This window comes from Chiloscyllium punctatum, chromosome 26 (genome assembly GCF_047496795.1).
Source record: "Chiloscyllium punctatum isolate Juve2018m chromosome 26, sChiPun1.3, whole genome shotgun sequence".
Taxonomy (NCBI): Eukaryota; Metazoa; Chordata; class Chondrichthyes; order Orectolobiformes; family Hemiscylliidae; genus Chiloscyllium; species Chiloscyllium punctatum.
Genome location: NC_092764.1, coordinates 13,810,886 through 13,822,920, shown reverse-complemented (window position 1 = coordinate 13,822,920; position 12,035 = coordinate 13,810,886). Strand labels below are relative to the sequence as shown.

The following is a 12,035-nucleotide window of genomic DNA, read 5'->3' as shown; positions in this document are numbered from 1 at the left end:
AGCTGCTTCAGGTATACATCAGAAATCCTTAGCGGACGTAAGCCATGCAGTGTCAGGGAACTGATCATACTCAGTGGCCATCAGAAATCAGATGCTGCAGAAGGTCATTTAGGTTTGAGGTAAAGACACATTGTTGGAGGTTAGAGCAGAATCAGCTAACAAAAAACATTTTCACTTTGTATCATAGTCAGCATCACTGAAGCAGAAACCAATGACAGACTTTAAATGATAACTACTACCCTAGTTAATTTCCTACTATTTTATGGAATAATGCTTAAAAACTTTTAAACACTCACTTCTCTTACTTTGTAAGTAAGAGAACTAGGTGATTTGGTACCTAAGATGGCATCATGTGTGGCAACATTAGACACTTTTCACTACACTCCTGTACTTGAGTACACGTGATAATAAAGTCTAAGTCTATTCAACACATTTGTCTTAAGAGAAAATGTGATAATGACCAGATAATATGAGAAATTGATTGATAGATAAATTCCCAGTGGTTCTTTCAAATTGTGCCAGGAGCGCATCCACTTAAAAGCAGGATAATGGGGTCCTTTGTTTCATCTGAAAAACAGCATCTCAATGCTCTCAGAACTGCACTGGAATATTAGCTTTGTGTTGTTTTGTGCGCTCAAACCCTAGAGTGGGACTTGACCTGGTGGCTAAAGGCAGAGTGCTACCAACTAAACCACAGGCAAGTGCCTATATCGTAGCTTATTTTTAAAAACATTGTGCTCCATGTTTATTCTAAAACTTTCCAGCTCTCAGATCAACCAACCAGACTATCTTTTCTGGTACTATGGATCCTACTTCCCCATGTATTGTCAAAATAAACCAACTTTGAACTACATTCCTAGTCTACCTTTAACACTGGTGTAATGGGAGAACAAAACAAGTCACAGTGTTTGAACAGGGTAGGTTAAAGACATGTGAAGTCACTCAACATCACCTTGACATCCAACCATCGTCACTGGTGGCTTCAGACCTCAAAAACAATTTACACCTGGGAAAAATAATTCACTCTGAGTATAATGTCTGAAGCAAGATTAAAAAGAAAAATCTATTGCTTGAATAGGTGTTGTGACAAATGTTGAGTGTGTTACTGGGAAAGCATAGCAGGTCAGGCATCATCCAAGGAGCACGCTCACTCCTGATGAAGGGCTCCGGCCCAAAACATTGATTTTCCTGCTCCTTGGATGATGCCTGACGTGCTGCGTTTTTCCAGCAACACACAACTCTGATCTTGAGCATCTGCAGACCTCGCTGTCTCCTAAGTGTTGTGACAATCACCACCCTGGGAAATCCCCATGTGATTAAGTTTGGAAGACATCTTTCTAAAATGGGTTAAAAAAACATCACAACGCCAGGTTATAGTCCAACAGGTTTAATTGGAAGCACTAGCTTTCGGAGCGACGCTCCTTCATCAGGTGACTGTGTGTTGGACTATAACCTGGTGTGTGATTTTTAACTTTTTACACCCCAGTCCAACACCGGCATCTCTGAATCATGACTTCTAAAATGGGAGTTTTCAAAGTTGAGGAAGTCTTGGGAGAGACTCAGTCCGAGGTGTGTTCAATGGAGCAATAGTGCTACTCTACAGCAAATCTTCCTAGTTCATTCTGCAGAGGTGCAGTTACAATGCAATGCATTACTCCCTAATAAGTCAATAATATCAACAGTATTAGCCTCCTTAATGGATGGTTTACAAGCACTACCTCAGTCTCCCAGCAGCCTCATCTCGCTCACTGGTGGGAAAGCCTCAACACCATTTCCGGTGATTTATTGGCATTTTAGTCACGAGTGGGTAACTGCTTTTTGTGTTGGTATTAAAAGAGCAGAACTTTCTAGAGGTTTTGAGATTTGGAACTATTCAACACTGAATGAGCCCATGTGAATGGGATCCCTGGAGTAGCTAAATAGAAATTCTTGGATAGTCTTGAAGAATTGTTTTTTTTTCCTAATTCACTCATGGAATGTCAGCTCCACTGGCTGGCCAGCATTTATTAGACATCCCCAGTTTCTCTTGAGCAGGTCGGGAGCTTCTTTCTTGAACCACTGCAGTTCACTTGCTCCAGGTAGACCAATGTTGTCATTCAGGAAGGAATCCCAGTGACACCGAGGAACAGTAAGATATTTCCAAGTCAGCATTCTGACATGTCCTATTCACCTCAGCTTTTGTACCTGTGTTTTGAACGATCTTCATATTTCTTTGTCTCATTTGATTTCACAACACCTTTCTAAAGCCAGCACTGAGGATGTTATGCTGGGGCCGATATGGCATCCCTAAGTTGGCCAAGCTTTAGTACCATAGAGAAATAGCGGGGGGGGGGGGGGGGGGGGGGGGGGGGGGGGGGGAAGAGAGAAAAGGAGGACTGCTCAGTAGACGTTATTATAATTGCTGAAAGCTCAAGTACATATACCACAGGTGGAACTGGCATACTGAAGAGGTACACCAGTAGGAAAAAAGGAAAAAAGAAATAAAAAAAAAGGAAAAAAAGAGAAAAAAAAAAAAAGGAATTTTTCCAACACTCCCCCATATCAAATGAAAGCATGAGACTGGATACATTTGTCATGCTTTGGCAAAGGATTCTGATCTTTCTGGTGCTCTGGGACAGTTCCATGTGCTTTTCGCCTTTGCAGAATATGTTCAGCAAGCAACTTGTGCATGATGAGAACATTGTAGTTCTATTACAGAGGTGTTTGCTGCCTTAGTTTTGGCCTACACCTGATTAAAGGTTATTACCACAACAGGTAATGGCAAGCTCCCACTACTAAATTACAGGTAAGTAGTGAGGACAGCAGATGCCGGAGATCAGAGTCGAGGGTGTGGTGCTGGAAAAGCACAGTGGGTCATACAGCATCCAAGGAGCAGGAGAATTGATGTTTCAGGCATAAGCCCTTCATTAGGATCCCTGGGTGAAGGGCTTATGCCCAAGATGTTAATTCTTCTGCTCCTTGGATGCTGCCTGACCTGCTGTGCTTTTCCAAGCTCACACACTCTCAATACTAAGTTATAGCAGAAATGCTGTAAAGGATTGGCGATAGTGTTGGAATGACACCAGCGTTTGAACCCTGGTTTGAAAAGGTCGGGCTCTGGATGATCCATTGGGGTGGCTCAGTTGTTATCACTGCTGCCTCACAGCACCAGGGACCCAGGTTTGATTCCAGCCTGGGGTGACTACCTGTGTGGGGTTTGCACACTCTCCCAGTGTCTGCGTGGGTTTCCTCCGGGTGCTCTGATTTCCTCTCTCAATCCAAACATGTGCAGTTTAGGTGAATTAGCCATGCTAACTTGCCCGTAGTGTTAGTGTTAAGGGATGTGCAGGTTAGGTCCATTAATCAGGGGTAAATAGGAAAAGGGAATGAGTCTGGATGGGTTACTCTTCAGATGGTCAGTGTGGATTTGTTGGGCCAGTTTCCACATTGTAGGGATTCTATTATTGTGTACAATTATTTACGTAGCATGCAGGAAGGATGGTATTTGTAAACTTAGTTGGTCATCTATAAATTTCAAGCAGCAGCTTGATTTACCGAGTCAAAAACATTTGAGCTGGATGACTGCAATTTCCAAAAGGATGTTTGGTTCTCTGCACATTCCCTGAAGTTGTCGTGCAATGAGGATCAGATCAGTTGCCCCTCTAATGGGGCAGAAACCACACTGGGAGTGTGCAATTGGTGAGTGGCTATTAACAAGTAACCTATTGTAGACTTTGCCAGCAGTTAAGGGCAATACTAGGAATTGCAGTAATCACATGGCAATTTATCTCATTCTTTAAATTGTGATTATCACCACATCTCCAAGGGTACGTCAGAGTGGGGTGGGAGGTTCAGTTTGCTTAGTTGGCAAGATACAGTGTGGTGTAGGCTGATGCCAACAATGTGGGTTCATTCCCTATCAGATCATGGAAGTCTGATTCCTTGCCTTGTCCCATACTTGTACAATGGCGCCTCCCATGCTATCAGCAACCAATTACTCTAGTGAAGAGAGATGCCCATGAATCTTTCTGGACTGTGGCTAATTACTGAAGGCATATTAAAGAAACTCCAATTTGCCAACATTTTACAAGTATAGCACGGATCCAAGGATTCATCAATTCTCCAAAAGCAACAATCTTCATCTGGGGCTGTCAAAATCATAAGAGTTAGTTTTTTTCCATGATTGCAGTTATAAAATTTGCTGATCTTTGGATCATTCCACTATACAATGTTCCACAGGTGTGCAATGAACATGCTGGGGCAGTGATTCGATAAAATGCACTTTTAAGAGGGAGTTGAGACAGCTTTTGTCCTAAAGATAGATGTACAATGTTGGATCTTTAGTATTGGCCTGCACGTTAAAAGCCCAGAGATTTCTTGTTGGTATCATGCATGTTAGTCAGGAGTTTAACTTCCTCGGCTTTCTCTGCCCACCATTTGTCAAATTTGAAACTTCAGTTGTGGCTGTTATTGGGTTTGGAAGGCTTTCTGTGTACAGTTATGTGTCCAACTATTTGTATCACTTTAACAAAACAATCTTGTGACTTTGTCATGTGTCAGAGGATTTCTTGCCATACAAGATGACAACTGAAAAATCACTGCAATCTATTTTGGATATTGATGATCTGTGGAAGCATTGTCCCTGAACTAACTGATTTGATTTCAAAATTCCTTGGCGTTTTTTTGTTTGATAGAAGCAGAGAAAGTTTAATGTCTCTGGCTTGTCACAGCTGTTGGATCACCTCCAGGAGAAAATGAAGTCTGCAGATGCTTGAGATCAGAGTGGAGAGTGCGATGCTGGAAAAGCATAGCAGGTCAGGCAGCCTTCAAGGAGAAAAAAAAAGACGTTTCGGGCATAAGACCTTGAGACCACCTCCAGCATCAATTCTGAAACAATGATTTGGCTGTCCATCCAACAGTCATTAGCCATAAGCATAGCACATATAATCCCCGATCTTCTCTGTCCAGTATGTCAAGATATCTCAAAACATGTTTTGTTGCCAATAAAGTGCATTCGTGATGACAAGATCAAGCCCAAGATACAGGGAAAGGTGGCACACACCACTGGAATTGGACATTGCAACTCCATGTCTTGTTTTCCTGCAGACATTTAAACTAAGGGACTAGTTTTCCCCTACCCACACAATGAAGTCACCAAGTCCAAACTTTGACTGGATGGTATCAATGCCAAAGTTGCATCTAGTTTAGAATAATTGAGCTTTCTTTCACTTTGCCTTTGGAGCTCAAGGTGGGGGAAACAAGTGCAGATGCAGGTGACAGTTAGATTATCCTTTAGGCTTAAGAGAGAGAGTGTTGCAAGCCAGTCACTGAACCCAGTTAGAGGTTCATGGAGTCTCTTACATGTTTGTTTTAAATAGCAAAGCTAACTCCATGAAACTTATCACTTCCTTAAGGTTTCACATTCCAGAAAAAAAAACCTTCACGTTCTTTAACATGTCCTTGATCTGCTCGCTAAATGGTGGCTATGTCAAGAGCATTGAACCTCACAATTATTGTTACTGTTCATTCCTCAAGTCATTCAAAGATATCAATTCATAACCAGATATTTCAAGATTTAACTTGTTTGTTTAAGAGTCCTGACTGCAGCTCTTGCAGGTGCTGTTTCCCAGTCAGACTTGGACACAGGCACATCATCTTTATAGCAACTTTTTAACTCCTTTCTATTATGGGGCTAATTCAGAAGAGAGCTGCTACAATATAGCCTCAAATCCTTGACCAAGGTTGATGGGTTGAAGAATTCATCTTGAAAACTGGATTCAGAGTTCAAGCCCCAGCAATGCACTTTTTTTTTTTTGAGGTCAGCTAACTCGAGCAGTACGGTGCCAAACTTTTCATCTGTAGGTTTGAACTCCAGGAGTTGCGATGCTTGTCATACAATTCCTTAAAATAAAATGGACAAACCCTTCAACAAAACAACAAAAAAAAGAGAATTTGACTGGTTACTGCTTCCACCATCAATGCACAATAGCAACAAGGTGTACCATCAAAATAATGCACTTCAGAAATGTTCTAAGGCTCTTTAGGTAGAATCTCCCAAACGCACAACCAGAATTATCTACAAAGACAAGAGCAGCTATAACATGGGAACACCAGTTGCCCACAAATTCTCCGCCAAACCACACATCATACAGATTTAGAATTATATGATTGTTCCTTTACTGTCACTGTGACAAATTCCTGAACTCCCTCCCACAACAGCACTGTGGATTGCCTTTACACCAGTGACAACAGTGGCTTAAGAGGTAGTCAACATCCCCTGAAGAACATTGAAGATGGATAATAAATGCTGGTCTAACACATTACATCCACATTCCAGGATTAAACAATAAAAAAGGTCCAGCTTATATCTACAGCTGTAATCACTTAGAATCATTGCAGTGCAGGTGGAGGCCATTTGGCCCAAAGAGTCTGCACCAACCCTTTGGAGAGCAATAAAATGGCAACTAGGTTATGATCCTCTGGTTGTCCATTTTCCACTGCAAGGACATCTTCCCCCTGAAATACCATGACGACAGATATTGACACTAATAATTGCCAGACAGTTGATGACTTCTGCGGTGCTGAATGTTAGAGGGCCATTAGAAGTGGCAAGCTGAAATGAAAAGCACAGCTGGCCAGAAGGATTCAGAAAACAGAAGTATATTGTGCCATGCACCTTCTCAACATGCCATCCTCCTCAGCACTGAAACAAACCTGGAAGCAGTGATCCAGAAACCCAGGAAGTGTTCTGAGGACTTGGGTTCGAATCTGCCACAGTAGAATGTGGAATTTGAATACAATAAAAACCAAGATCTCAAATGAAGACCATAAATCCATCGTCAATTATTCACTAGTGCTCTTCAAGGAAGGAAATTGCTATCCTTATGCGGTCTAGCCTATATTTGACTCCAGACAGTGTAAGTTGGTTCTTGCCCCCATGCCATAAATGATGAAAAAAAGGTAGGCCATATGGGCTTTGATCTTGCTCAGCCGATCAATATGATTATGGTTGATTCTTTATTTCAACACTACATTGCCACTTTCTCAACAGACTCTTTGAAGCTTTTAATATATATTAAAAAACCTCTTTTCTTGAGCATATTCTCTGACCTGGCTTTCATTGCCTTCTGCGGTAACAAACTCCACAAGTTGACCACCCTCTGGATGCAGAGACACAAAGACAGTTATGGCAGTGAAGGATTCCTGAGTCACACTAGATGACCTTAACTCAGTCAGCATAAACCACCATCTCACAAGATAGAAGCCAATCAAAACTAAAATTGTCTACACACGTTTGGTTGTACAGGACTGGAGCATTTTTTTAAAAAAGCTAACTTCTTGATGATGAAGCTGTTCATCTTGCTCTCAATTTTCAAGAATACCATTTGTTTTACAAACAGAAGGAACTTGTATACACAGTATAAACTTTGTCAACTTAAACTAGATGACAGTCAGCTTTTCTTGGTACATTTTTTAGGGCGGTGCTCTGATCAGAGTCAACCTGCCTGGTTTAAAATTTAAACAAAGTCTGACTGTCAGTCACTATTAATGGGCCCTTTGAGTTTGCTCCGCCAATCAATAGAATCATGGCTGATTCTTTATCAACTCCACATTCGCCACGGCAACAACTTCACCACAGTACACTTGCCATCCAACCAGCACTCAGTACATACTGCATAAAACTATTTTTTTCCTTGATTTGATTAATTCATGAATTGACCAAATGATTTTAAAATGAATAGCTTTAACAAAGTGTCTTTTTCCCATCAATTATTTGGTGAATTGATTAAATTTTAATCCAGAAAAATCACAGATTTTTGTGATAAATGGCTGATCAACAGTAGGGTTAGGGATCGGGATCTGATTGAGTTCTACTTCTGTTTATTTCATGGTTCATTCAGTTAGCTCCCCCTGAAGATATCTTGATATACATGATCATGTTCTGACTTGCAGTGAGCAAAGATTATGGTGTTGTCAATTTGGGCTGTCAAAGAGGAGAGGGACAAACGTGAATGGGAAGAGGCCTGAATTCTCACATGTCAACTCAACATTATCCAGAGATCCCTCATAACAACACAAAATATATCTCAGCTGAGAAGTAGGAAAACTGGAGTTAATATGTTAGGGTACCTTGATCAATGGTCATTCCAGTATGCTTTCAATCACAATAAAAAAGAAATGCTGTTTAAGGGAAAATTACACATTGTTCTATTGGCCCTGATGAGATATTACAACAACTACATGGCAGCATGGTGGCACAGTGGGTGGCTGCCACCCTCATCATGGAACAGGGTTTGATTCCAGCCTCAGCTGACTGTAGAGTTTACACATTCTCCCAGTGTCTGCGCTGGTTTCTTCCGGGTGCTCCAGTTTCCTCCCACTGTCCAAAGCTGTGTGGTTTGGCCATGGGAAATTGTCCTGTAGTGGTGTCCAGGCTTAGGTGGATTGGCCATGGAAAAGGAAGGGTTACAGGAGGGTGGGGTGGGGTTGCTAATGAATAGGTTTCTATTTGGAGGGTTGGTGCACAAATGGCCTCATTCTACACCATTGGGATTCAATGATTTGTCTCATAAAGCAGCTAGGTCTGATTTTAGGGCTCAGACACCTAGTTCTAAAATTACCTAAAGAATGTAGATGCTTATTATTATAGAATCCCTACAGTGTGGAAACAGGCCCTTCGGCCCAACAAGTCCACAATGACCCTCCAAAGAGTAACCCACCAAGACCTATTCCCTCACCTTAGTATGCTATGTTTACCCCCGATGATTGCACCTAACCTACACATCCCTGAACACTATGGACAATTTAGCATGGCCAATTCACCTAACCTGCATGTTTGGATTGTGGGAAGAAACACACTCAGACACAGGGAAAATGTGCATACTCCAAACAGACAGTTGCCAGACACCCTGGCACTGTGAGGCAGCATTGCTAACCACTGAGCCATCATGCTCAACTAAGACTGTTCAACATTGTAAAGTCAAACATGCTCCTTTGATATTGTCAATTATTACTGCAGGGAAACTTGCCTTCAGGAGAAGTTCCCAACTATTTTTAAATGCAAGTCCACGTCTGAATCAGTGAGGCAAATTGCACCATGTTGCCCTAAATCACTAAGGGCATGAAAAGGTAATTTACCAAGTGGAGTCAAACCTACTAATACAATGACTCACAATATTCGGAGCTGGGACCGTGAAACCAGTGTTGGATTCTCCGGCCCAAGAAATTATGAACAGGAGGGAAAGGGAAAACTGAAACTTTGTACTCTTTAAAACACACACTTAAAACGTGAAAATTCAAAATGCATTTACACACCACGCATAATTGGCAATCGTGGAACCAGTCGTGGAATAATGTTTTCGCAAATATTAGGAATGTCGCTCAACACTATACCAAAAGACCATTCGGGAAAAATGCAAAGACAGAAGGAATACCGACCATGAGCGATTCAAATAAATTCTCAATACAGAAACTGAACAGTGCAGTGTCGGCACAATGTAAAAAAAACAACTGTACCAAACAAACACACACTCAATGGCAGTGCAAACAGTCAACGCTGTACGAATGCTGTTGAAGATGAACCTACCAGGAGCAAACAAGCTGGTTGATGCAGAAACACTGCGCAAATTGAGAAAAGATGCTTACCAGCAGCCCTGAAGCCATTGTAAAGGTATGTTATTGTTGTTTTTGTTGTCGCTGCCGCTTGCAAATGCCCAAGGTTGTTGACCGGCTGCTGAATTTGGAAGAGCAGCGTCAGCTGTAGCCTTTCCTGCTCTGACCTATGGGAAGGAAGAGGATGAAAAAAGCTGAGCGGCTGCAATGCCGTCACTGCGGTTGGGCAAGTGGAGGGGATACCCGCTGACGTCACTGCAGCCTGATGGTTACTTTCAGCCGCACCTGTGCACTCCCGTCACCTGTCAATCACAACGTCTCCCCGGCAACGCTGGCCGCATCTGATTCTATCCCCAGTCACCAGCCCCATACACCTGTCAATCACTGTTCCAATCTCCCCTCACTCTCACACCTACTCACCCCCCACCTGCCAATCACTGTTCCAATCTCCCTTCACTCCCACACCTACTCACCCACCCACCAGCCAATCACTGTTCCAGTGTCCCCTCACTCCCACACCTACTCACCCCCCACCTGCCAATCACTGTTCCAATCTCCCTTCACTCCCACACCTACTCACCCACCCACCAGCCAATCACTGTTCCAGTGTCCCCTCACTCCCACACCTACTCACCCCCCACCTGCCAATCACTGTTCCAATCTCCCTTCACTCCCACACCTACTCACCCACCCACCTGTCAATCACTGTTCCAGTCTCCCCTCACCCCCACACCTACTCACCCACCCACCAGCCAATCACTGTTCCAGTGTCCCCTCACTCCCACACCTACTCACCCCCCACCTGCCAATCACTGTTCCAATCTCCCTTCACTCCCACACCTACTCACCCACCCACCTGTCAATCACTGTTCCAGTCTCCCCTCACCCCCACACCTACTCACCCACCCACCTGCCAATCAATGTTCCAGTGTCCCCTCACCCCCACACCTACTCACCCACCCACCTGCCAATCAATGTTCCAGTGTCCCCTCACTCCCATACCTACTCACCCACCCACCTGCCAATCAATGTTCCAGTCTCCCCTCACTCCCATACCTACTCACCCACCCACCTGCCAATCAATGTTCCAGTCTCCCCTCACCCCCACACCTACTCATCCCCCCACCTGCCAATCAATGTTCCAGTTTCCCCTCACTCCCATACCTACTCACCCACCCACCTGCCAATCAATGTTCCAGTTTCCCCTCACTCCCACACCTACTCATCCCCCCACCTGCCAATCAATGTTCCAGTCTCCCCTCACTCCCACACCTGCTCACCCACCCACCTGCCAATCAATGTTCCAGTCTCCCCTCACCCCCACACCTACTCATCCCCCCACCTGCCAATCAATGTTCCAGTCTCCCCTCACTCCCACACCTACTCACCCACCCACCTGCCAATCAATGTTCCAGTCTCCCCTCACTCCCACACCTACTCATCCCCCCACCTGCCAATCAATGTTCCAGTCTCCCCTCACTCCCACACCTACTCACCCACCTGCCAATCACTGTTCCAATCTCCCTTCACTCCCACACCTACTCACCCACCCACCTGCCAATCACTGTTCCAGTTTCCCCTCACTCCCACACCTACTCACCCACCCACCTTCCAATCACTGTTCCAGTCTCCCCTCACTCCCACACCTACTCACTTCCCCACCTGTCAATCACTGTTCCAGTCTCCCCTCACTCCCGCACCTACTCACCCCCCCACCTGCCAATCATTGTTCCAATCTCCCCTCACTCCCACACCTACTCATCCCCCCACCTGCCAGTCACTGTTCCAGTCTCCCCTCACCCCCACACCTACTCACCCCCCCACCTGCCAATCACTGTTCCAATCTTCCTTCACTCCCGCACCTACTCACCCACCCACCTGCCAATCACTGTTCCAGTCTCCCCTCGCTCCCACACCTACTCACCCACCCACCTGCCAATCACTGTTCCAGTCTCCCCTCGCTCCCACACCTACTCACCCACCCACCTGCCAATCACTGTTCCAGTCTCCCCTCGCTCCCACACCTACTCACCCACCCACCTGCCAATCACTGTTCCAGTCTCCCCTCGCTCCCACACCTACTCACTCCCCACCTGTCAATCACTGTTCCAATCTCCCTTCACTCCCACACCTACTCACCCACCCACCTGCCAATCACTGTTCCAATCTCCCCTCACTCCCACACCTACTCACCCCCACCTGTCAATCACTTTTCCAATCTTCCCTCACTCCCACACCTACTCACCCCCACCTGTCAATCACTTTTCCAATCACCCCTCACTACCACACCTACTCAACCCACCTACCAATCACTGTTTCAATTTCCCCACCCCATACTTGTCCCCACCACCTGTCAATCACTGTTCCAATTTCCCCTCCCCACACCCGCTCATCCCTGTATGTCAATCATTGTCCCCATCTCTTCAACCCCAAACCTACTCACC

The 12,035-nt window shown here is 44.6% G+C and overlaps 1 protein-coding gene across 1 annotated transcript in view; it reads right to left on the bottom strand.

Moving 5' to 3' along the window:
* hprt1l (hypoxanthine phosphoribosyltransferase 1, like) overlaps positions 1 to 9,814 on the bottom strand; it is a 44,300-nt gene extending 34,486 nt beyond the window's left edge. Inside the window, exon 1 of the mRNA XM_072595850.1 lies at positions 9,625 to 9,814. Coding sequence (XP_072451951.1) covers positions 9,625 to 9,642 — 18 coding nt within the window. The 5' untranslated portion in view covers positions 9,643 to 9,814. The remainder of the gene's footprint in view (positions 1 to 9,624) is intronic.
* Positions 9,815 to 12,035: the final 2,221 nt, after the last annotated feature.